The following is a 24,700-nucleotide window of genomic DNA, read 5'->3' on the forward strand; positions in this document are numbered from 1 at the left end:
CCCTTCCAGCCCTGCTAGTATGACAACGCAGGGTTGTACCCTACTCATGGTGGGTGAACAGCGCAGCAAAGACACTGTTTATAAAAACAAGGTAAGGCGCGAAAGCATGCAAGCGTATTACATCCATAGTTTTGGAGAAAAAATGCATCAGCAGTCCTTCCGTGACATTAAATGGCAAGGAAATGGGATATCATGCCTCGCACATGTCATAGGTCACACAATGCACCCATAGACAAGGAAATTAAGTACCTAGGAAAGCATATTCGTCACCTTTATTCACAATTCTTGATGGAAGAAAATAAAAAATTGTAGCAATAGAGAAATAAAAGAAATGGTCCGTATTCATACTCCACTGTTTAGTGATTGCAATTGCTATATGTACCCAAGTTCTTTTGTCTCCTTGTTGGTTGCTGTGTCTCAACATGACCTCAGCATCTCTTGATGTGCAGTACCGCTAAACATTAACACAATGCGTGGTGCCAAATAATTTCATTGCACAATTGCCTCACGAAAATCAAAACGCATAAAGTTGGGCGAGTTGTTTTGACATTTTTCGCAATACAGAAAGGGGCAAAAAGTAAAGCAGACAGATGACCATAAGAGACACAAATGTAGGTTGTTTAACATGTACTGTTAAGTACATGCCTCCATGCATTTCTCATGTGGTTTGCTCTGTCTTTACATAAGATGCCTTTTCATAAAAACTCTCACAAATCAGTCATTTAAGACAGGCAGTAGAGAGCAAGTGTGCACTGAGTGGCTCTGCTTACCAAAAAACTGACACTCTGGCGGATGTCCTGGAAGCACGAACATGACACTCATGCAGTAGACGAGGAAGCGAAAGTGGTTAGTGAAGTTGGAGTCTGAAAAGTGACAACTCAGTCAGGAGTGCCACGCCTTGAATATGTTTCTGTCGAGTTTTGCTGTGCACGTTCTGCAAAATATCAGTGCATTTGCCACACAGCCTGGCAGGAAGTATTGGGGCCTTTGTGTGGTCACTCCTGCTATTCGCTGACCCACTGGCTTCCAGTTGGATGCAGTGGGAGTCGTCCATTGAATGAAAAGGCCACTTCTGCACACTGTGCACATTGGAGAGGTCAGCGGCCAACTTTAATAGACACATATTTTCAAGCCGTTGCTCCCAGCTGAGCAGTCATTGTCCCAGCTACATCACTCCAGATCACTTCGGGTTGTTGTTCTACTGTGCGAGTCCCATTCTTCTGCCTGTGCAATATCCACAACAGTGTACTCCACACGAGAAAGAAAGGTGACTGTGCTACAATGAGGATTCTGACCGTATTTTATTTTTACAAAATAAATTAACACAAATGTAACTTCAAATACTCTTGATACTATTAAATCTTTATGACTGCATGACATCACTGTGTGCATTGTGAGAAAAACCAACAACCAAGAGAACATGTCATCGCTAAAATTGCGACTGCAAGATTTATTCTGAAATTTCTGCAAAAAATCTGCACAACCACTTAGGTGCTGTAAATGTAGGATTCTGCCTGAATAATACAAAATTGCCAATCAAACATCAGCGAAGGAAAAAATACAAGATGAAATGGCAGAGCAAAAAAGTCCTAAAAGAAGCAAACAAAAAATCTGTCAGCATATGCTGCAGTTTAATTTTCATTAAAAAACTACAAGCAGCTGACGATAGGAAAGATTGAAGCATGCTCTCACTCCCGTGAGGGGCAATTAAAAAATGTCAAGGTAGTGACCGCCCTAAACTTCCACCAGGACGTCTACAAATAAACACAATGTGTCATTTCAAAACAGAGGTCATTTATCCAAATTATATAGCAGCAAAAAATAAAGTACCAGAGCCACATTTCCTGGAAAACTTGCTGGATCCAACAGAAAATAAATATGAACCTTTCTCCCGTCTTCTTTTAGAAAGTGCAGCATTTTGAACCAGGTAAGCATTCCAAGAACATACTGTGCACAGTCTGCCAAACTTCTCGGAAATAGTTTGTTAACTATTGTTTCTGCTACAAGCAAAAAAGAGGCAAAAAGGATGCGGCTTCAGAAATTTGCAACCAAAACAAAACATTAATATTCTGCGAACACATCTCATAGTGTTAGTCTCATTTCAGGTCCAGAATAGCAGAATACTTTACAGCCAGTCACCTTAAAATTTTGCTACTGCTCATACTACAAATATTACCACTCACATCAGATAGTGCCAACATGATTAATGTCAAAATATCCTTCTGGATGATTTCAGTCAAGACATCACAATGAGATTAACAGATTCTAACAATGCAATGGCTGACAATAAATGGTCGCAGAACACTCCGTAACATAATTCAATAGCAAATGCCTTTGGATGAATAAACTGCACACCAAGAGAACTTCAGACACAGCCTGTGCGAAAATCTACTACAGAGTTGCCTTCTTGTGAGATCGCAGATGGTGACGCAGGCCCGCCCTCTGCGCGAAGACCTCGGGGCACAGATGGCATCGGAACGGCTTCTCGCCTGTGTGGATGCGGAGGTGTTCCCTCAGGGGTGCACTCTGTGTGAAGCGCTTGCCACAGTGATGGCAGTGGTATGGCTTCTCGCCTGTGTGGATGCGAACATGCTGTGCCAGGTTGCCCCTCTCTGTGAAGCTCTTGCCACAGTGATCACACTGGTGTGGCTTCTCGCCCGTATGGATACGGATGTGCCTCACAAGGTGGTCTGAAGTAGCGAACACCTTGCTGCAATGGCTGCATTGGAAAGGACGCTCTCCAGTGTGGGTTCTCTGGTGTCTCTTGAAAACATGGTTATGCGCTGTAGCATAGCCACACTGGGGGCACAAAGAGCGCTTTCCGCATCCTTGCGAATTTTGTTGCGGAGACGAGGTGCAGCTACTCTTAGCCGTGACCAAACCTGCACAAAGAAACAATGCATGGATTTTTTTTAGATATGAAGGGTATGCCTCAATGCATTGATAACAGCTGGCCTATGTCTCTAGGTTAGTTAATGAATGGCGAGGATGCTCAAACTCAAGCTGGTCACATTTTGTCATGATCGAAGAACCGAGCCTTGCGATGCAGACCTAAATTAAAAGCTATTCTCTTTTAAACTAGGCCCATATTTCATATCACAAGGACAGCAAATCATAGCACATGACTCGAAAAACACTGTTGCTTCTGTAGCTGAGCAGCGCAGAGCATAAACTACAAACATTACATGCCCTCGCAGGACTTTATCAGTGTAAAGCACGACTTTCTGCAAAAAGAGAAGCATACATTTAGTACTTCCTTGTTCACAGGCACTGATTGACGCATAGCACCAGGTTGCATCACAGGCACACAATTTTTTAGCACCGTTCCCCCTTGCCTTTTTTAGCACAACAAAGAAATTGCAAAGCACGACTGAAATTTCAGCTGCTGCTGTAATTCATGCACTCTGTAACGCAGCTATTCAAGCCATGTCAACACCATACATGAAAAACAACAAACAGAAAAGGTGTGAAGCATAAATTAAAGTCAGAACTATAACAAAGTAGAAATGCGAGACCTTGCAGATATGGAATAGTTTTAGCAGTCGTAGCAATTGAATGCATGCATCGATGCCAACCATGTCAGTGACAAGGGCATTTCTATATCGTTACTCTTACATAAGGTTTCATACACAATAATAAGGTATAACTGCAGGCGAAGCGAAAGTGGTTATTGAGGATGGAGTCTGAAAAGTGACAACTCAGGTGTGCCGCGCCTTGAATATGCTTTCGTCGCGTTTTGCTAAGCAAGTTCTGCAAAATTTCAGTGCATTTGCCACACAGCCCGGCATGAAGTATTTGGGTTTCTGTGAGTCACTCCTGCAATTCATTGACCCCAATGGCTTCCAGTTGGATGCTGCAAGAGTCGTCCATTGAATGAAAAGGCCACTTCCGCACTGTGCATGTTGGAGAGGTCAGCAGCCAACTTTAATAGATGCATATTTCTAAGGCGTTGGTCCCAGATGAGCAGTCACCGTCCAAACTCTATTCTTCCAGATCAATTCGGGTTCTTCTTCCCCAGTGCAAATCCTGTTTTTCAGCCTCTGCAATATCCACAGCAGAGTGCTCCACATCACAAAGAAAGGTGGCAGTGCTAAACTTACGTTTCCGACCATACTTTATTTTTGCACAGTAAATTAACACAAACATTACTTCCAACACTCTTTATGGTATCTAATCTCTATGGTTGCACAATATTACTGCGTGCAATGTAGGAAAGCCAACAACCAAGAGAACACGTAAATTGGTTGATTGGTTTTTGAGGAAAGGAAATGGCGCAGTGTCCGCGGACACCTGAACCGCGCTGTAAAGGAAGGGAGGAAGGTAGGAGTGAAAGAAGAAAGAGAGAAAGAGGTGCTGTAGTGGAGGCCTCCGGAATAATTTTGACCACCTGGGCATCTTTAACGTGCACTGACAACAGACAGCACATGGGCGCCTCTTGCGTTTCGCCTCTATCGAAACGTGGCCGCCGCGGTCGGGTTCGAACCTGGGTACTCTGGCTCGGTAGACGGGCGCCTTACCACTGAGCCACCACGGCGGGTTAAACACCATCACCAAAAGCTGCTAGTGTAAGACTTATTCTGAAATTTCCGCAAAAAAGCTGCACAACCACTCAGGTGCTGTAAATGTAGGATTTTGCATGAAGCAAAGGTTCACAGATGCAAATAACACAAAACTGCCCATCAATTATCACCAAGGAAGAAATAAAATGTAAAATGGCGAAGCAAAAACTATTCAAAGACACATAAAGAAAAATCTGTCAGCAAGTGCAGCAGCTTCATTTTCAACAGCAAAGAACAAGCAGCAGATGACAGGAAACACTGAAGCATGCCCTCACTCCCATGAGATGCAATGTAGAGTGCAGTGTACAATTAATAATGACAACTCAGCAACCATCGTGAATTTCCACCAAAACACATACAAATAAATAAAATGTATCATTTCAAGACCGAGATCATTTATTCAATTTATATAGCAGCAAAAAGGAAAAAAATGCCAGAGTCACATTTCCTGGAAAACTTGATGTATCCAACAGAAAATAAATATGAACATTTCTCCCATCTTATTTTAAAAAAGGAAGCATTTTGAACCATGCAAGCATTCCAAGAACATACTGTACACAGTCTGCCAAACTTTTCACAAATAGCTTGTTAACTACTCTTTCCGTTACAGGCAAGCAAGAGGCAAAAAGCATGCTGCTTTGGAAATTTGAAACCAAAACAAAACATTAATATTCTGCAAACACATCTAATAGTGTTGCTCTCATTTCAGGAGCAGAATAATAGCAAGTTACTTTAGTCAGTAACCTTAAAATATTGTTACCGCTCATACTTTCTACAAATACTACAACATGTATCAGATAATGTCAACATGATTAATGTCAAAATATCCTTCTGGATCATTTCAATCAAGACATCACGACGAAATTGACACTCTTACAATGCGCAATGGCTGACAATAACTTCTCCAATAAATGCTCGCAGAACATGCTGTAACATATTTCAATAGCAGATGCCTTGAGATGAATACACTGTGCACCAACAGGACTTCAGGCACAGCCTCCACGAAAACTTACCTGCTAAAAAAAAAAAAAATCTACTACACATTTGCCCTCTTGAGAGATCGCACATGGTGACGTAGGCTCCCCTTCTGCGCAAAGACCAGGGGACATAGATGGCATCGGAATGGCTTCTCGCCTGTGTGGACGCGGAGGTGTTTTTTCAGGGTGCCCCTCTGTGTGAAGCGCTTGCCACAGTGATTACACTGGTATGGCTTCTCACCCATATGGATACGGATGTGCTGCAGAAGGTTGTCTGACGTCGTGAACGCCTTGCTGCAATGGCTGCACTGGTAAGGACGCTCTCCAGTGTGGCTTCTCTGGTGTCTCTTCAAATCATTCTTACGCAATGTAGTATAGCCACACTCGGGGCACAGAAAGCACTTTCCGCATCCTTGCGAATTTTGTTGCAGAGACGAGGTGCAGCTACTCTTAGCCGTGACCAAATCTGCGCAAAGAAACAATACATGTATCTCCTTAGATATGAAGGGTATGCATCAATGCATTGATTACAGCTGGCCTAAGTCTGTAGGTTAGTTGACAAATGGTGAGGATGCTCAAACTCAAGCTGATCAGATCTTGTCATGATCGAAGAAACCAAGCCTTGATTAATACCATGCAGGCCTAAAATAAAAGCTGTTCTCTTTTAGACTAGGCACACATTTCATATCACGAGGGCAGCCAATCACAAGTACATGACTGAAAAAACACTGTTGCTATTGCAGCTGAGCTGAGCAGAGCAGAAATTAAACATTACATCCCATTGCATGACTTTCACAGTGTACAGCACGACTTACTACAAAAAGAGAAGCACACATTTAGTACTTCCTAATTCACAGGCACTGACAGGTTGCATCGGAGGCAGACAATTTTTTTAGCACCATTTCCCCTTGCCTTTTTAGCACAAAAAAAACAAGAACCTGCAGAAAACAATTGAACTCTCAGCTGCTGCTGTCATTCATGCACTCTGTGACGCAGCTTTTCTAGCCATGTCAACACCGTACATGAAAAAAAAATAAAATAAAAAGGTGTAAGGCGTACATTAAAGTGAGAATTATTATAAACCATAGATGTGAGCCCTTGCAGACGTGGAATAGTTTTGAACAGTCATAGCAATTGAAAACAACCACGTCAGCAACAAGAGTATTTCTCTATAATTATTTTTACACAAGGTTTCATACACAATACTGTATAACAGCAGGAGTTTCAGTGGCAGAGTTTCATGTTCTGAACGAATACCTAAAATAACTCAAAGTCACGGCATACACGAAGATACTAAATAGTGCAAGCCACACGGAGATTGACAAGGGCCTTTAGAGAGATCAGACACAGCGATACCAACTATTAACTACAATGCCAAGACACCATGTGCAGTAAATAAAGAAAACACACATAAAGAGCAGGAACTGAGCAATTACTGCCATGGGGAAGCCACCAAATAAATCATCACTGCTTCACTGTGAAGAATTTAAAACCACTGCAATACTCGTTGAAATAAACACATCTTCTCCCACCTTTCCCAACAGATTTAAAGCCCAGAAATCTGGTTTATTTAGCCACTTGGGAAGAACGTAGTGCAAGCTTGGGAGGCACCGAGCACAATGGTGGGTATGCTGTGTAAACTTCATCAAGTACTAAACTATCCGCTGCCAGCATCATTTGGACAAAGCATCATCATGTCAAGCATGTTACCTTTTTGCGCAGATTTACACTTAAGAGGGCGTTCTTTCTGGCTGGAAAAAGTGGAACTTCGATCAGACCAGCAAAGTCCTCATAAAAGCTTCATCAAAATAAATGACTTTTAATCTGGGATCGCCATTTCAAAAACAAGAAATTGTGTTTATCATGGTTCCAAGTACAATTGTGGATAGTCATTCTTGTGCGATATAACAAAAAGTGCTTCCCAGCTTGTTCTTTGTGCATTCAGTACATTACAATAAACAGCAGCCACAAGTAAAACCATCATATAGTGATTCAAAGTGGACCATGCATAACACAAGCGTGTAGATGCACTTACAGAATCTCCGTTATGGCCTCCGACATGAGTTAGAATCATGAAGTAATGAATGCTGTCACTAGATAACTATAGCACCCGGAACCATCTCAATGAATCTAGATTATTAAAACACTCAAGAAACAGCTGCATAAAAAACTTTTGCAGATATTCAATAAAAAAGAGTACAAACTATAATTCACAAAATTAACCTCATGTACAGGCACTATGCAGGCTAAAAAAATGCAAAACTGCACTGCTGCTTTGGCCAACAGCCTGGCAGACAGCCACACAGCCTTGAGTCAATTATGATCACCATGACTTACACAAGACGAATAAAATCTAGAGTCAAAATGTTGCACTGTTGGACAAGTGCCCCCACAAAGATGAAATGGGCAGGCCAACAGCCATGTACGAATAGTGCATTGCTGGACCATGACATGATGCAATAAAGCAGTCAAACTTGCTCTCGTGCATTCCACAATTCTGAGTCCCCTGATGTTACCTATTAACCTGACCTCACTTGTCATCTCGTTACAGAGTACCCTTGGCATATACACACACCTCCATGACAATGTGTGAAGATGCACTTCAGCGAACCTGAGGGCACTTTAAGGAGCAGTTCGAAGGACAGAAGAACCAAGATATGCCTGCAGAGGGACTTCTGTGATACAAAGAGTAAAAGTATGTATGCACTTGTTGAACAGAAAACAAGCACAATTTTGTGGCAACTGCCTGCAAACCTGCAGGGAATGTTACAGAGAATGCTCGCACAGTCTCTGATACAATATGTTGCAGCACGGCCAGAAGGCAGGCAACAATGTGTTGGTCACTGTTGCAGAATTGACTTGCATCTCATCAGAAATGTCCGAAGTTTCGCCTGAAAAACAACCAGAATGATAAGAAAAAATGCATCAACTCTAGGCAGAGCACCTCAACATCTTTTTTCGAAATGGTGTTTGTTTAGGCTTTTGCAACACACACACAAGAGTGTGCGAGAAGCCTAGGCTGCATGGTACAATTAGCGAATACAGCTGCAAAATAAAGGAAGGGACACCGAGAGTGTTCGCTGAAGAATTTAGATTCGCTTTGATTCAGGTAAGGCACTCGAAACACAGGCAAGAATAAAAAATGTTATGCATGGCGCAAGAAAGCCAGGAAACCACTGAAAAAGAATGCATGTCAACCACCTTCCCACTACAAATTAATAAAAATGTATGTATCTCAAAGAGAGGGACGTTTCATAGTGCCTATCATTAAACATGATTAAGACTGCACACTGCTCGCATATGGAAAACAGCCTTTCATTTTACTCTGCTCTGTATACTATGAAGAGTTACAAAAGTATTGAAGAACGAGAGATCACTGGATTCCCAAATCCAACGTCATCTACGATGCAGCTAATCAAAAATGGTTACGTCATCTTGCTGTTATTATCACCCAGGTGTAATAAGAAGTCTTAAATCCTGCTCTCATTGCTTTGAGAAGAAATCAATGATTCCAAGCAAAGGAACTGTCTTCGTGTTCAAATATTAACGTAACGGCGTTATGAAAACAATGACATTTACTGCAGAAGTGCTACCTGGAAAGTGTCCCAGCAGTTTCCAAACAGCTTTGTTTCAGGCTGGTTCAATAAAGTGGGCCATTCGAGGCAAGTCGCAGTATGAGTACACTGAGTGGCTTCTGCCCAGCAAAGCAATACACAGCACTTGAGTAAGTGTGAGAATTGTGCTGTGAAGCGCTGACTGTAACCTCATCTATAAACACAGCAATAAAACAGCTACTCTAAACTGTCATTTAAATCGAAGATAACTGTAGATGCACAAAATTACAGCATGCAAGTGAGACAGCACAGAACCAAATGAGCTGTTCACCACAAAGTGCTGAGGCTGCAAGTATTTGGTGGAAGCTTACGCAATAAAGCTGCAAACTTAATGTGACTGAGAAGCTAGTCAGAGGACAAATTGTGCGATGAAATGAAAATAACTCCCATTATGGTCATTAAGAGAGTTTCAGTAAAACTGTTGCTTCATTGTAATTAGTGAGAGAAGTGAACACAACAACAGACATTGAAGTAATCATTCGCTATACTGCAAGGCATCAAGAAAAGCAAGGCAGTCAGGACGGACACAGCAATGATAAACATTGCATTTCGTCAAACTATTCAACAAATACGGTATAGGTGAGTAACAATGGCTTGGCTGGAAATTATTCAAAAACTGCCGGAGAGGAGACTTGAATTCTGTTGGAAATATGAGGTCTGCTTTCAACCTGAAAAACAAAGAGAAAATAAATCACCTCTTCCCATGACTTCATTGCATGCCTTCTTGTGACGTTAAACCCCATAAACCAAACCAAACAATTTTTTTTTTCACACTTCACCGCACAGATAGAGAAGAGAAAGACACTTTATTTCCTTCTTTTTGTATCTAGTTATGCAGCTCATTGTAAATCTGAGGAGTTACCAAAGTCTGCCATTTCTTTTATGCTCCTTGTGTTTGGTTGTGCAATATTTGGTTTGCAAATTTAGGCAATTTTCAAGTGAATGTAGTCTTTGCAGAGAGCATAGATTTGTGAGGCTTTGAACAAGTGCTGGATTGATCCTCTATTTTCCTAAGTTTGAACTAGTTTCAGCACACTTTATAAGACTACGGGGTTATCTCCTCACTTTCTTGCTGTGGCAATATGCATTTGTACTGAGCAATCTCATCTTACTGGTAAATGGGTCAATTGGTTTTGGGGGAAAGTAAATGGCGCACTATCTGTCTGGCATATCTCTGTGGACACCTGAACCGCACTATAAGTGAATTGAGGAAGGTGGGAGTGAAAGAAGAAAGAGGGCAAGAGGTGCCGCAGTGGAGGTCTGTGGGATAATTTCGACCACCTGTGGATCTTTAGCGTGCTTACGTAAAATGCAAAAGGTGCCCTGTGGAATGTCAATGCACATTAAAGATCCCCAGGTGGTAGAAATTACTCTGGCACCTCTATCTCTCTTTCTTCTTTCACTAACACCTTCCTCCCTTCCCTTACAACACAGTTCAGGTGTACACCGAGATATGCCAGATAGATACTGCGCCATTTCCTTTCCCCAATAAACCATTTACCAATTTACCAATAAGACGAGACTGTTCAGTACAAATGCATAATGCCACAGCAAAAAAGGCTATGAGGTTTCACACTCGCTTCTCACGAAAAATTCCTGGGTTCAAATTCAACTCGTCCATCCTTTTTCTGTGATTTTTTCTGTTTATGCGATGCAAAAGAGCCACACACACATTGCTGAAATCGTTCACCACGGCCAGTAATGCTAGCATATTAATTGAAACACATCATCAAAGGCATGACACATGAGCTCGTGCTGATCAAAGCCACAACTGCCTGCCTTGGCAGCATCAAGCATGTATGATGCACACATGGCTTCTGAGATGACCTTACAGCCCACGAAATTTCTGAACACGAAGCACACTGAATCCATAGTAATGCAGTGGTGATGTGCACAAGTAGACAAAAAAACTGGAGCGGACACTTCAGCTCTGCCTTAAGGGTATGACGTCATAGCCTCAGTGGGTTCATATCCAGATATGTGGTTATCTTCTTTTCAATTAACAGATCGCCGGAAGTCCTCAGAGCACCTCTGACGCAGTGGTGCAGGTTGCGTATCCCGAGCAACCTCTTGCTGCCAATCGTTAATTTAACTGCCACCTGTCGCAGTGGGCAGTTTACAAACAATCCAGTAGGCAGGTTGTGATGATGTCACAATGTCATGTGACCGAGATGCCTCAGCTAGTTTGCTTCTGTGGGGATTTTTTCACGGATTTTCCCCTCGCAGCCAACAATGCTGACTCCGGATTTCATGCGACATGGGGACCCTAAATCTATTGTGTTAGTACTGCTGCTCATCCCAGTCCTGTCGAGGGGGCAGTAGTTGCCAAGTCATATGAATCCAGTGCAGATAAGGAAATGCCGAAACGGCATTGCCAACTGCTGTGCACCTTTGTTAGAATGCACACAGAGTGCACTCCACTCATTCACTGCTTTCTCGAGAGTCACAGAAGGCACCCAATCTTCAGTGGTCGCCAGATGCAATTCGATAGTCGTTAGGCCCCTAACAAAGTGCATGTAAAGGAAACTGTGGGAAAACTGAAGACAGCCTATACAGCAGATTATTGCAGTATAATGACCAAGAGTCTACGTTCACTGAAAACATAGCCTTCATGGGGTATTGACAGCCCTGGCTATTCTCACGACCAAATTGGGATAAGGTCAACCATTTTTCACCACGAATTTCTCAGGCTAGTCTACAATGCCACTCACTTTGAGACAGCGATCACAGTGTCCTTTCCGGTTTTGATGCCACAAGCCAGAATTGAGCAACAGACAAAAAAATGCCTCATATCTTAATTCAATATTGTAAGCAATAAATGCATCTTTGGCAGTCAAACAAGCATCAGCATATATCCACAAAGAGTCAGGCAACCGCTTTCTACTCAGAAAAGAAAAAAAAAACTTATCCGAGTACCCCTTAAAACTCCACACAAAGCTCTGATTATGTTTGTATCATGGCATGGTACATAAGATTTAACGTTCCGGGGCGGCACGTGGGCTATAAAAAACGCAGCAGTGGAGGGCTCCGGATTGGGCTCTTCATGTCCATTTACAATACACACGACATGGATGTCTCTGCATTTCAACCACAACACAATGCCGTTGCCATAGTCCGCATTTAAACCTTAAATCCACACCTCAGCAATCGACATCATCGCCAATGCGCCTCACCGTTGGGTTGCACTTGTGTAAGGAATTTTGCGCCGAGCTAAATTCCTCGAGTCACATACCTCTCAAAACAGCCTCTAAACTGGCAGGGTAAACAGCGCTGAATCTAACTTTCTTTGTATGACCCACCACCAGGACAGCCTTCAACTTTAGCTTTAGGTGGGAGAGTTTAAAAGACTGAAGATCTGTCAATGAGCACTGATGCTGTTATTGGGAAGCGAACATAGTATCTGGAAGCTTTGCATCCATTAGGGTGCTAGATTAGCTAAAATGTTCTTCTGAATGACAACTGGCCTGAGCGAAACATTTAAACAAGTATGCTTTTCTTAAAATATACACAAAAAGAAAAAAAACTATATATATATTTTTTTATGGGTGAAACCAGTAAAAATGGACATAAGACAGAAGAAAGTGTAGATGGGAGGGTGTTGAGCGTACAACTCGTGCACTTGTTGCAAAACCAGCTCCATCGTGCCTGCATTCCTCTTTTCTCTCTGTTTTCACTAGTTCCATTCGTTAGACGAAATTTACCAGCTCACCCAGGAAGCCACGCTTCTAAGAGTTCTGTTGCTTTTATCAGCTGACAAGAACCTCCGCAGATATAAATTATTTAATATAAAAATTTAGTGAACTGAACAAAAAATTTAACATCTAGAGAAAAAATGTGAACAGAGCAGAATACAGGTAATGAGAGGCTCATAAGGATATATATGAATGAACTCCTCCATGTGATGTGTCACACACTAGAAACTGAGCAAAGAAAACAGTAGGCGTCTCTTCTATTTTTATACATACCGATTCTGTCAAGTGTAGTCAAACGTTCAAGACATTGGTTCGGCTTTCAAGGGAGGCATATATAGTCTTTTTTTTTTGTACGGCGTTGTGTTCCCTCCTAGCTAACAAAATTCTAAATTTATTTTGCTCTGACTCTAACCATTGCAACAACCAAATCAATGAAAGCAACATTGTTGAGTTCTATGAAGTACACATACAGTACATATAAAGCTTTCTGACTTCCTGCACAAGAGCAACACAAACAGCATTTTGATTTACCGGCAACTCTTGAAGTTGACCGCAGTACCACTCCTGGCACAGTGGTGCAATGGTGCGCTACTGCCGTGCGATGGCAGAATCACAGAGAAGAAAACGTACCGTAAGTTGCACAGTCCGTCGCGTATACGTGCTTCGAAGTTCTTGCGCGTTTTTATCCTTTATGGGGATTGGTCAAACTTGTGGCGCGCTCGTGACGTTGAATGTCCAAGCTTCGCAAAGCGCTACCAGCAGCGGTACCGCCGACAGCCGACGAGAAAGAGCGGCATCAGAGGTGTGAGCGGAAAGAGCAGCTGACCATGCTTACTGGACATGCACCTTTGCCGCCGATCTCACCGCATATCGGCGACAGCAGTCAGCGCAGTGCGGCGGCCACGCGCTCCTGTTGTTTACATTGCGTGCCTGACATGTTATTTTTTAAAGGCATACCTGCCGGCTCTTCGCTGCCTCGCTCTTCAGCGTGGTGTCTGCGCGTTCCTGAATCACAGAGCTGTTCGGCGGCAGCTGCGATTGACCGAACACCAAGAGGTAGCGTTCAAATGAGGAAAGGAAATGACGCATTTCTCGGTGGACACCCGAGCGCTATGCCCGAGCGATGAGATGACGGGAATCGGTCCGTGGATGATGGCAATGACGATGTGAAGTGTAGCCTCAGGGATTCGCAAAGACAACACGAATCTCGGGATCAAAGGCTGTAACCACGACCATGGAGACCACGACCTACTGTACATACAGTAGGTCGTGGCTGTAACTTGCAAGTGCCACCACCCCGTTTCAAAGGATATGCTCCTATCTTCCATCCATAACTCTATGGAGAGAAAGGAGGAAAATTCCACTCGTAAAGAAAATTTCAGGCAAGTGCACAGAGAACGTCACGGGCGGCGCAAACTTCAAAGCGCGTACGCGGCGGACTCCGCAGCCTAAGGTGCGTTTTCGTGACATCCGACTAGGCGTGCAACTATTCTCGTTTCCCCTGGGTGTTTGTTCGAATGAATCTGTGTCTCCAAAATGTTGCAGAGTGGCAGAGTAGCTGGCCACATATCACTCTTTCTGGCTGACCTTTTTGCCTTCGTTTCATTAAATTTATCACCAGTCTATCTTATCCCTGAAATGTTTGACGGTGTCACGCTTCAAAACGAGTCAGGTAGGCCGCTACCAATTGCTCCACTGGCATTACGAGAGGCCACTTGTCCCTGTTTCGCCTCATTTTAGTGCATTAAATCGGCGTTCAAACCAGGAGCAAGTGCTGCATGCTCGCAGAAAGCTTTAACTCTGATGACGCGAACGACGTGCCAATATTTTTCATTGGAGGGTGATAACTTGAACCAGAGGTCGATAAAGCGTGCTGCAAACCCGAAAATAGGCATGCGTTTTCGGTCTTCTTTTCCGAAGTGTAATTAGTGCATGAAGTTAGCATTGTTTTTAATCAATCGAAATGCGTTAATGAGCACTTATGGCGAACATATACAACTCTTTAAATTATATGAATTTTGATATACATTATAGCAAAGAATATTCACAACAGCTGAAGTGATGAAACACTCAGAGATGCAGAGAAGAAAACACAAAGGCTGGCTACGTCTTCAGTGTGCACTGAAATCTTTCTTCATGGCCATATTGTCATCTTTGCCTTTGAAGTGTGGCTGTCGCGGCAAAATGTCAAACTTTCAAACTTGTGCTCAGCAGCAGAATGCAAGTGCAGCGGACCGGCTCTGCAGCTAAGGAGGCATATATTAGCACAGCTGAGGTGTGGTTTTTCTAAGAATATGAATAGATGATGATGAAAAAAATTGTTCGTACAGTGCATAAAGTGGACTCCCGTCAGTTCGAACTAAAGCATATGATCCTGTCAACATGATTTGTACCAAATTAAAAAGCCTCCCGTTGTTTTAACCTCACATAGTTTGCACCAATATTTTCCCTTTTGTGCACACACATCAAGAGTTGACTGTAAATTGAAATGCTGTTTGTGTTGCTGTGGTGCAGGAAGTCAAGAAGCTTTTTATTTAGTGTGTACATATGTAAAGACATTGAACAGCCCTCATAGAACTGGACAGTATTGCTACTATTAAGTTGATTGTTGTAATGGTTAGCCTCGGAGAGCAAAAGAAATATAGAATCTTTTTAGCTAGGCGAGAACATAACACCGTAGAAAAAAAAACTATAGATGCCTCTCCTGAAAGCCAAACCCATGTCTTGAATGTTTGGCTACACTTGACGGAATCGGTACATATGTACGTATAAAAATAGAAGGGGAGGCACCTGCTGCTTTAGCCCACTTTGTAGAGTACCACACATCAAATGGAGGCTGTTAATTTGGCTTCCATCATCAGCGCGTTGTCTGTCACATTATCTTGAATATAAAATGATTGCTTGACAGCTTTCCTTCTCTCAATGCAACAGTAACATTAAGCAATAAAAATAATACCTTGCTATGGTTTCCTTGGTTTGACTGACTTGGCTTCATTCATATATAACATTTTGAGCCTCTTATTACCTGTATTCTAGCTCTGTTAATTTCCTCTCTAGATGTTTCATTTTTTTTTTCAGTTGGCTAATATTTTACATGAAATAATGTATCCTCAGACGTTCTTGTCAGCTGATAAAAGCTACAGATTGCTTAGAAGTGTGGCTGGTGAATTGTGTTTAGTGACTGAAACCAACGAAAATAGACACAAAACAGGAGAAGATGCAGGCATGACAGGGCTGGTTTTACAACTACTGTAAGCGCTTAACACCTTCCTGTCTACCCCTTGTGTGTTGCGTCAAATTTCACTGGTTTCACCCGTCAGAAAACCTTCAGGTGGTTTTTTTCTTCTTTTGTATATCTTTAAGAAAAGCTTTGTTTGTTTAAATGTTTTGCTTAGGCCAATTGTGATTCAGAAGAACATTATAGCTAATTTAGCACCCTAATGCATGCAAAGCTTCCAGATGCTATGTTCTCTTCCCATTCGATATCAGATCTTCTGTCTTTTAAACATACCCCCCCCCCGCCCCCCCCCCCCAATGCTACGGTTGAGGTCTCTCCTGGAGGTTGGCCATAAAAAAGAAAGTTAGATTAAGCGCTGTTTAGGCAGCCAGTTTAGAGGCTGTTTTGAGAGGTATGTGACTCAAGGAATTTAGCTCGATGCAAAATTCCTTACACAAATGCAACCCAACAGTGTGGCGCATTGGCGATGATGTCGATTGCTGAGGTATAGATTTAAGGTTTAAATGCGACCTATGGCAAACGCATTATGTTGTGATTGAAATGCAAAGACATCCATGTCGTGTGTATTGTAAAGGACATGAAGAGCCCAATCCGGAGCCCTCCGCTGCTGCATTTCTTATAGCCCACGTGCGGCCCTAGAACGTTAAATCTTATGTACCATGCCATGATGCAAACATGATCAGAGCTTTGTGTGGACTTTGAAGGGGTACTCAGATAAGCTTCTTTTTTTTTTTCTGAGTAGAAAGCGGTTGCCTGGCTCTTTGTGGATATATGCTGATGCTTGTTTGACTGCCAAAGATGCATTTATTGATTACATTATTGAATTAAGATATGAGGCTTATTTTTGTCTGTTGCTCAATTCTGGCTTGTGGCATCAAAACCGGAAAGGACACTGTGATCGCTGTCTCGAAGTGAGTGGCGCTGTAGACTATCCTAAGAAATTCGTGGTGAAAAATGGTTGACCTTATCCCAATTTGCTCGTGAGAATAGCCAGGGCTGTCAATACCCCATGAAGGCTATGTTTTCAGTGAATGTAGACTCTTGGTCATTATACTGCGATAATCTGCTGTATATGCTATCTTCAGCTTTCCCACAGTTTTCTTTACATGCACTTTGGTAGGGGCTTAACGAATATCGAATTGCATCTGGTGAACAGTGAAGATTGGGTGCCTTCTGTGACTCTCGGGAAAGCGGTGATTGAGTGGAGTGCACTCCGTGTGCATCCCTCCAAAGGTGCATAGCAGTTGGCAGTGCCGTTTCGGTATTTCTTTATCTGCACTGCATTAATATGACTTGGCAACTACTGCCCCCTCAACACCACGGGGTTGAGCAGCAGTATTAACACAATAGATTTAGGGTCCCCGTGTCGCAGAAAATCTGGAGTCAGCTTTGTTGGCTGCAAGGGGAAAATCCCTGCAAAAATCCCCAGAGAAGCAACCTAGGTGGCAGTTGCGGCACCTCGATCACATGACATTGTGACATCATCACAACCTGCCTACTGGATTGTTTCCAAACTGCCCACTGCGACAGGTGGCAGTTAAATTAGCAATTGGCAGCAAGAGGTTGCTCGGGATACGCAACCTCCACCACTGCGTCAGAGGTGCTCTGAGGACTCCCGGCGATCTGTGAATTGAAATAAGATGACCACGTATCTGGATATGAACCCACTAATGCTATGATGTCATACCGTTAAGGCAGAGCTCGTCTTTTCCAGTTTTTTTTTTATCTACTCGTACACATCACCACTGCATTACTAAGCAATCAGTATATGTTTTGGGTTCAGAAATTTCATGGGCTGTAAGGTCATCTCAGAAACCATGTCTGCATCATACATGCTTGATGCTGCCAAGGCAGGCAGTTGTGGCTTTGATCAGCACAAACTAACATATCACACCTCTAATGATATTCCATAACAACAGCGTAACAGACGGGACACAGAAGAAGAGACAGAACACAGAGCGCTGACGCACAACTCTGCCACAACTTCACCGCTCTGTGTTGTGTCTCTTCTTCTCTGTCCCGTCTCTTGCGGTGTTGTTGTGGATCACCGTCAACACCAACTCGCCCAACAACTCGTATTGTCGAACTTTAATGATGTGTTGCTTTCAATGTGCGAGCATTACTGGCCGTGGTGAGCGATTTCAGCAATGTGTGTGTGGCTCTTCTGCTTCACATAAACAGAAGAATCACAGAAAAAAGTTGGACGTATTTGATTTGAACGCAGGATTTTTTCACGAGAAGCGAGTATGAAACCTCATAGCCATGACAAGTGCCGTGTTACCTGGTGGATAGGGATGAACATTGTGTGTGTATGGCACGGAGCAGCAGTGGTGATGAAATTTTCCATGACGTCATCCTAGGTGGCATGAGCAAAGAAAAGTTAGATGACATATACAAACTTCGCCGCCATTGACGTCATGGAAAGCTACAGTGCGCTTGCCTTAAACAACCTCTGGGTGTCGCCAACTCACATCGGCCTCGCACCAAACATGAACCAGGCAATGTAAAATAAAGAACTAAAAATTATAAAATAAAAGAAGGTACTTGCAATGGCTAGTAAAAAGTGTTTTCAGTGGTCTGAAAAGTAGTCAAGTGGTCGTTAGTGTGGTCAGCTGCTTCTTTGCGCAATCATACTTTGCTCTGGCAGAGCATGACCCTGTCAATGGGCATTAAAGGGACACTGAGGAGAAATTGAAGTTGGCTTGTATCGACAGAATACCAGCTCCTGATTACAAAAACGCCACTCATACTGACAACAAAGCTCTTGCAACGTAGAAAAGAGCAAAAACCAAAATACAGGTATCGCCGCCACAGGCCAAACTCGCAAGTACAAGCGTGGTGACGTCATAGGACAAAGCAGTGTTGCTAGAACCATTGGTTCTAGCAACTCTAGGAGTCGAGAAACCACAAATCACTGAGGCGCAGCCAATGCATGCGCAAATCTCTTTGACGTCGCCAAGTGGCGCCACGTGTCCGGCAGCTACGCGCGCGCCTGCAGCATTGGGACCAATCACCACCTGCTCCCCGGCAGTAGGCGGGCTCCCGGTATTCCGCTAGCGGTAACAAGGTACACGGCCATGGTACACGTTATGCTAAAGGTGTCTATTTGCAAGAACTTCGTTGACGACTTCGAGAACGAGATCCATCGTAATGCTGGCAAAACGCCAGTGCAAACGTAAGCGAAGCGACTGTAGCGACGGCCGCAATAGCCGATAGATGCCTTCAACGTGCGGCCGGCGGTAGCTTTCTTTTCGGCTGCTGCTAGGCCACACTTCTGGCTGCCAGAAATCACGGAGTCCTGTTACGTCATGTGCGCGTCATGTTTCACGTCACTTAGTCCTGTGTCGTCATAGGAGAATTCCAAGTTTGAATCAGAGCGGCGGGAAAAACTTTTTCAACTTCGAATCCAAATTTCTTAGAAATAAATGCATCTTTCGCTGCCGGCCAAGTGGCAACAAAGCCATGACACGCCGAACTATCGGATTTTGCTATAAAAAAATATTAATAGTGCTCTCCTCACTGTCCCTTTAAGGGAGGCTCCATTCTATTTTTATTCCTTGTAAAACTTGATTCTATGCTTCTTCTGCCTGTGTTGATGCTTTTCTGGCACCGAAAGATGCATTGATTGCTGAAAAAAGTGTGGTTAAAATTTATCCCTCCACCCAATTAAAACAAGCAAAGTCTGTGTTGAAAAGCACTCTTTTACCACTGTCTTGTAGTACATGGCAGTGTAGCTTTGGGTTTCAAATCAGCGCCCAAAAATTTGTGACGGTGCATCATAGTTTACTTCCCTAATGAGCCAGTGATGCTGACACCTCCTTTTCTAGCTTATAAAAGCTTCATTTCCTGTGAAAGTAGTGCTCTCCTCATTACAGTGCGGTTATTTGTTGATGGAGGCTAACTGTAATTTGTTCACAATGTCCCCTTGAGGGAGATGGTAGAAAGGACAGTGTTGATGACACTTCATGGCACTAAGCATGGGATACATCTTAATGCTGACTCAGTTCAAAAAGGGGCATGATGTTTGCTATTGTGCAAAAAGCATCCCTGTAAAAACATGCATCTAAAAGAGGTTTCATACAGTTATGCTAGACATCAACCTAGCTAATGGTTCTAATAGTCATAGCTAGAATCTTCTTCGTTCAGTTAACAAACCTACATCACGTCCATGTGAAACCCTTGGAACGATTACAGTCAGCTGCTTGTGTCATTGCACTCAATTTTTTTCTTTTTCAGGCATTGGCGCTCACATGAAGATGCCAAGGATAAAAAGTTGCAGTGCTTTAGAACAACTCTGGTACATCTTCACCAGCCAGTTATAGGTTGCAAGCCAGAGTCAATAAAGGAGTGTGTCTGGTGATCTTAGCATCCGTTGTGTGGTCAGAGTAACGCAGTTCAGCTGTCATCCTTTCATGCCAAGAGTAATTATACAGCTATGTATTGAACTGCGACAGGTAGCCAGGCTCCGGACTCTTATTTCGGTTGGGCCATATGTACGAGCATGCTTAGAACAGTAGGTTGCCTTTCCAGGCACAGAATACAGGACAGCTAAGCCTTTTCTGGCTTTTGATAATGATGGATATTTCTCTTCTTCAGATTTTACAGTGCAGGAGATTCCTTGGAATGGGCCCGCATTTTTTGTCCTTTTTGATCTTGATTGTTTTCTAGCCACATCCATTTTAATAAATGTGTTGGGTCTTGTTGGTTTAGTGGTGGATAAGCATCTAAGGCTCATTGTCATAAATGGCTGCCTTGTGTGGTTCCTTGTAATTATCATCATGATTTCTGCTCTCTGAAACTATATATTTCCTCTTAGGGCTTTCCTGGTATTTTCTGACACATTTAATCTTTTCATGTGTCATCCTTGTGTTTGTTACTCATCTCATGTAGCATGCATAAGCGCAACTAATGAGAGCAAGTGGTTTGCAGTAGCTTGTCCACTACATTTGCGAGTGAGAGAAGACACTTTATTTCCTTCTTTTTTTTCTAATTATGCAGCTCATTGTTAATATGGAGAGTTACCAAGGTTTGGCATTTCTTCAGTGCTCCTTGAGTTTGGTTATGCAATATTTCTTTTGCAAATTTAGGGTATTTTCAAGTGAGTGTAGTCTTTGCAGAGAGCATAGGTTTCCGAGTCTTTCAACAAATTCTAGATTGATCCTCTATTTTTGGATGTTTGATTTAGTATCAGAATAATTGATACGGGTATGAGGTTATCTCCTTACTTTTTTGCTGTGGCATTAAGCATTTGTACTGAACAATCTCGTCTTACTGGTAAATTGGTAAATTGTTTTTTGGGGAAAGGAAATGGCGTAGTATCTGTCTGGCATATCTCGGTGGACACCTGAACTGTGCCATAAGGGAAGGGAGGAAGGTGTTGGTGAAAGAAGAAAGAGAGATAGAGGTGCCAGAGTAATTTCTACCACCTGGGGATCTTTAACGTGCATTGACATTGCACAAGGCGCCTTTCGCATTTTGCGTAAGCACGCTAAAAATCCACAGGTGGTCGAAATTATTCCGGAGACCTCCACTACGGCTCCTCTTTCTCTCTTTCTTCTTTCGCTCCCAGCTTCCTCCCTTTCCTTACGGCGTGGTTCAGGTGTCCACTGAGATATGCCAGACAAATACTGCGCCGTTTACTTTCTCCAAAAACCAATTCACCCATTTACCAGTAAGATGAGACTGCTCCGTACAAATGCATATTGCTATAGCAAAAAAGTGAGGAGATAACCCCATTGCCTTATAAAGTGTTCTGACACTAGTTCAAACATACGAAAATAGAGGATCAATCCGGTACTTGTTGAAGGCCTCATGAATCTATACTCTCTGCAAAGACAACACTCACTTGAAAATTGGCTAAATTTGCAAAACAAATATTGCATAACCAAACACAATAAGCATAGAAGAAATGGCAAACCTTGGTAACTCTGCAGATTTACAATGAGCTGCATAATTAGGAACAAAGAAAAGAAAATAAAGTGTCTCCCTTCTCTATTTGCGCCGTGAAATATGAAAAAAAAATTCCACAAGAGCGGGATGCAATGAAGTCATGGGAAGAGGTGATTTATTTTCTGTTTGCCTGTTTTTCAGGTTGAAAGCCGATCTCATATTTCCGGCAGAGTTCAAGTCTCCTCTCCGGCAGTTTTTGAATAATTTCCAGCCAAGCCATTGTTACTCACCTATATCGTATTTGTTGAATAGTTTAACGGAATGCAATGTTTATCTTGGCTGTGTCCGTCCTGACTGCCTTGCTTTCCTTGATGCCTTCAGTACAGCGAACGATTACTTCAATGTCTCTTGTTATGTTCGCCTTTATCTTTAATTAAAATGAAGCTGTAGTTTTACTGAATCTCTCTTAATGACCTTAATGGGAGTTATTTCCATTTCATAGCACAATTTGTCCTCTGACTAGCTTCTCAGTGACATTGAGTTTGCAGCTTTGTTGCGCAAGCTTCCACCAAATACTTGCAGCCTGAGCACTTTGTGGTGACCAGCTCATTTGGTTCTGTGTTGTCTCACTTGCATGCTGTAATTTTGTGCATCTACAATTATCTTCGATTTAAATGACAGTTTGGAGTAGCTGTTTTATTGGTGTGTACATAGATGAGGTTGCATTAAGATCTTCAGAGCACAGTTCTTATACTTACTCATGTGCAGTGTATTGCTTTGCCGGGGAGAAGCCACTCAGTGCACTCGTACTGTGACTCGCCTCAAATGGCCCACTTTATTCAACCAGCTTGAAACAAAGCTGTTTGGAAACTGCTGGGACACTTTCCAGTTAGCACTTCTGCAGTAAATGTCATTGTTTTCAGAACTCAGTTACGTTAATATTTGAACACGGCGACAGTTCCTTTGCTTGGAATCATTCATTTCTTCTCAAAGCAATGAGAGCAGGATTTAAGACTTCTTATTACACCTGGGTGATAATAACAGCAGGATGACGTAACCATTTTTCATTACCTGCATCGTAGAAGACGTTAGATTTGGGAAGCCAGTGATCTCTCATTCTTCGGTACTTTTGTAACTCTTCATAGTATACAGAGCAGAGTAAAATGAAAGGCTGTTTTCCATATGGAAGCAGTTTAATCATTTTTAAAGATAGGCACCATGAAAGCTGCCTCTCTTTGTGATACATATATTTGTATTAATTTGCTGTGGGAAGGTGGTTGATATGCATTCTTTTTCAGTGGTTTTCTGGCTTTCTTGCGCCATGCATAACATTTGTTATTCTTGCCTGTGTTTCGAGTGCCTTTCCTGAATCAAAGCGAATCTAAATTCCTCTTTTTTGCAGCTGTATTCTCTAATTGTACCAAGCAGCCTAGGCTTCTCACACACTCTTGTGTGTGTTGCAAAAGCCTAAACAAACACCATTTCGACAAAAGATGTTGGGGAGCTCTGCCTGGAGTTGATGCATTTTTTCTTATTATTCTGTTTGTTTTTCAGCTTTTTCGTACAACATGGAACTCACTGCCAGCAAATGTCTTTTCGGCTCAGGATGCCGCTGCTTTTGAAAAGAGTGTCTTATTGTATGTGTAAACTTAACAATATCATTGCCCTCTGTTTGGTTTTCTTCTTTTATTGTTGCCGGAACGCTGGATTTGCGTAGTGTTTGATATTATTTTTGCTTTTTGAATGTTGCCCCCCTGCTTGGTCTTTATGACTGCAGTATGTGTAAATAATAAATAATAAATAAATAAGATGAAAAGCCCCTTCTGACATTTCTGATGATGTGCAAGACAGTTTTGCGACAGTTACCAACACATTGTTGCCTGCCTTCTGGCCATGCTGCAACATATTTTGTCAAAGACTGTGTGAACATTCACTGTAACATGCCCTGCAAGTTTGCAGGCAGTTGCCACAAAATTGTGCTTGCTTTCTGTTCAACAAGTGCATACATGCTTTTGCTTTTTTGTTCACAGAAGTCCCTCTGCAGGCATATCTTGGTTCTTCTGTCCTTGCAACATTCGAACTGCACCTTAAAGCATTCCTGAGCTTCACTGAAGTGCAACTTCACACATTGTCATGGAGGTGTTTGTATATGCCAAAGACAGAATGTGTAACGAGATGACCATTGAGGTCAGGTTAACAGGTAACATCAGGGGGCTCAGAATTGTGGATTGAACTAGAGCAAGTTTGACTGCGTCATTGCATCGTCTCATGGCCCAGCACTCCACTATTGACATACTGCTGTTGGTATACCCGTGTCATCCTTGTAGGGGCACTTTTCCAACAGTGTCATCATGATCGCTCTGCATTTAATTTAGATGATGTTAGTTGGGGTGCTCATGATTGAGTCAGGACAGTGCAGCTGTGTGCCAAGCTGTGGGGAAAGCAGCAGTGCAGTTTTGCTTTCTTTTATCCTCCATAGTACCTGTACAAGACTAATTTTTTTAATGATAGTTTGTACTTTTTTATGATATACCTGCAAAAGTTGCTTAAGCAGTTGTTTCTTGAGTGCTCTGATAATCTAGATTCAATGTCCTGATTCCGCGTGCTGTACTTATCTGGATGTACAAGATGAATTTTTAATGCTCAGGCAAGACATGATTGGCCTGGTGGGGGCACTGCATTTTTAGCTTAAGTGCAGACTAGATTAGATAACACCTGGTAGTCATGGCCC

The 24,700-nt window shown here is 42.6% G+C and overlaps 1 protein-coding gene across 1 annotated transcript in view; it reads right to left on the reverse strand.

Annotated features, from left to right (window-relative positions):
* Positions 1–276: 276 nt before the first annotated feature.
* The window catches only part of LOC149336827 (uncharacterized), a 51,768-nt gene continuing 27,344 nt past the window's right edge, over positions 277–24,700 (reverse strand). Inside the window, exon 6 of the mRNA XM_089554245.1 lies at positions 277–2,931. Within this exon, the coding sequence (XP_089410371.1) occupies positions 2,392–2,931 (540 nt within the window). The 3' untranslated portion in view covers positions 277–2,391. The remainder of the gene's footprint in view (positions 2,932–24,700) is intronic.

This window comes from Amblyomma mixtum, chromosome 7, assembly GCF_055824585.1.
Source record: "Amblyomma mixtum isolate Tamu chromosome 7, ASM5582458v1, whole genome shotgun sequence".
Taxonomy (NCBI): domain Eukaryota; kingdom Metazoa; phylum Arthropoda; class Arachnida; order Ixodida; family Ixodidae; genus Amblyomma; species Amblyomma mixtum.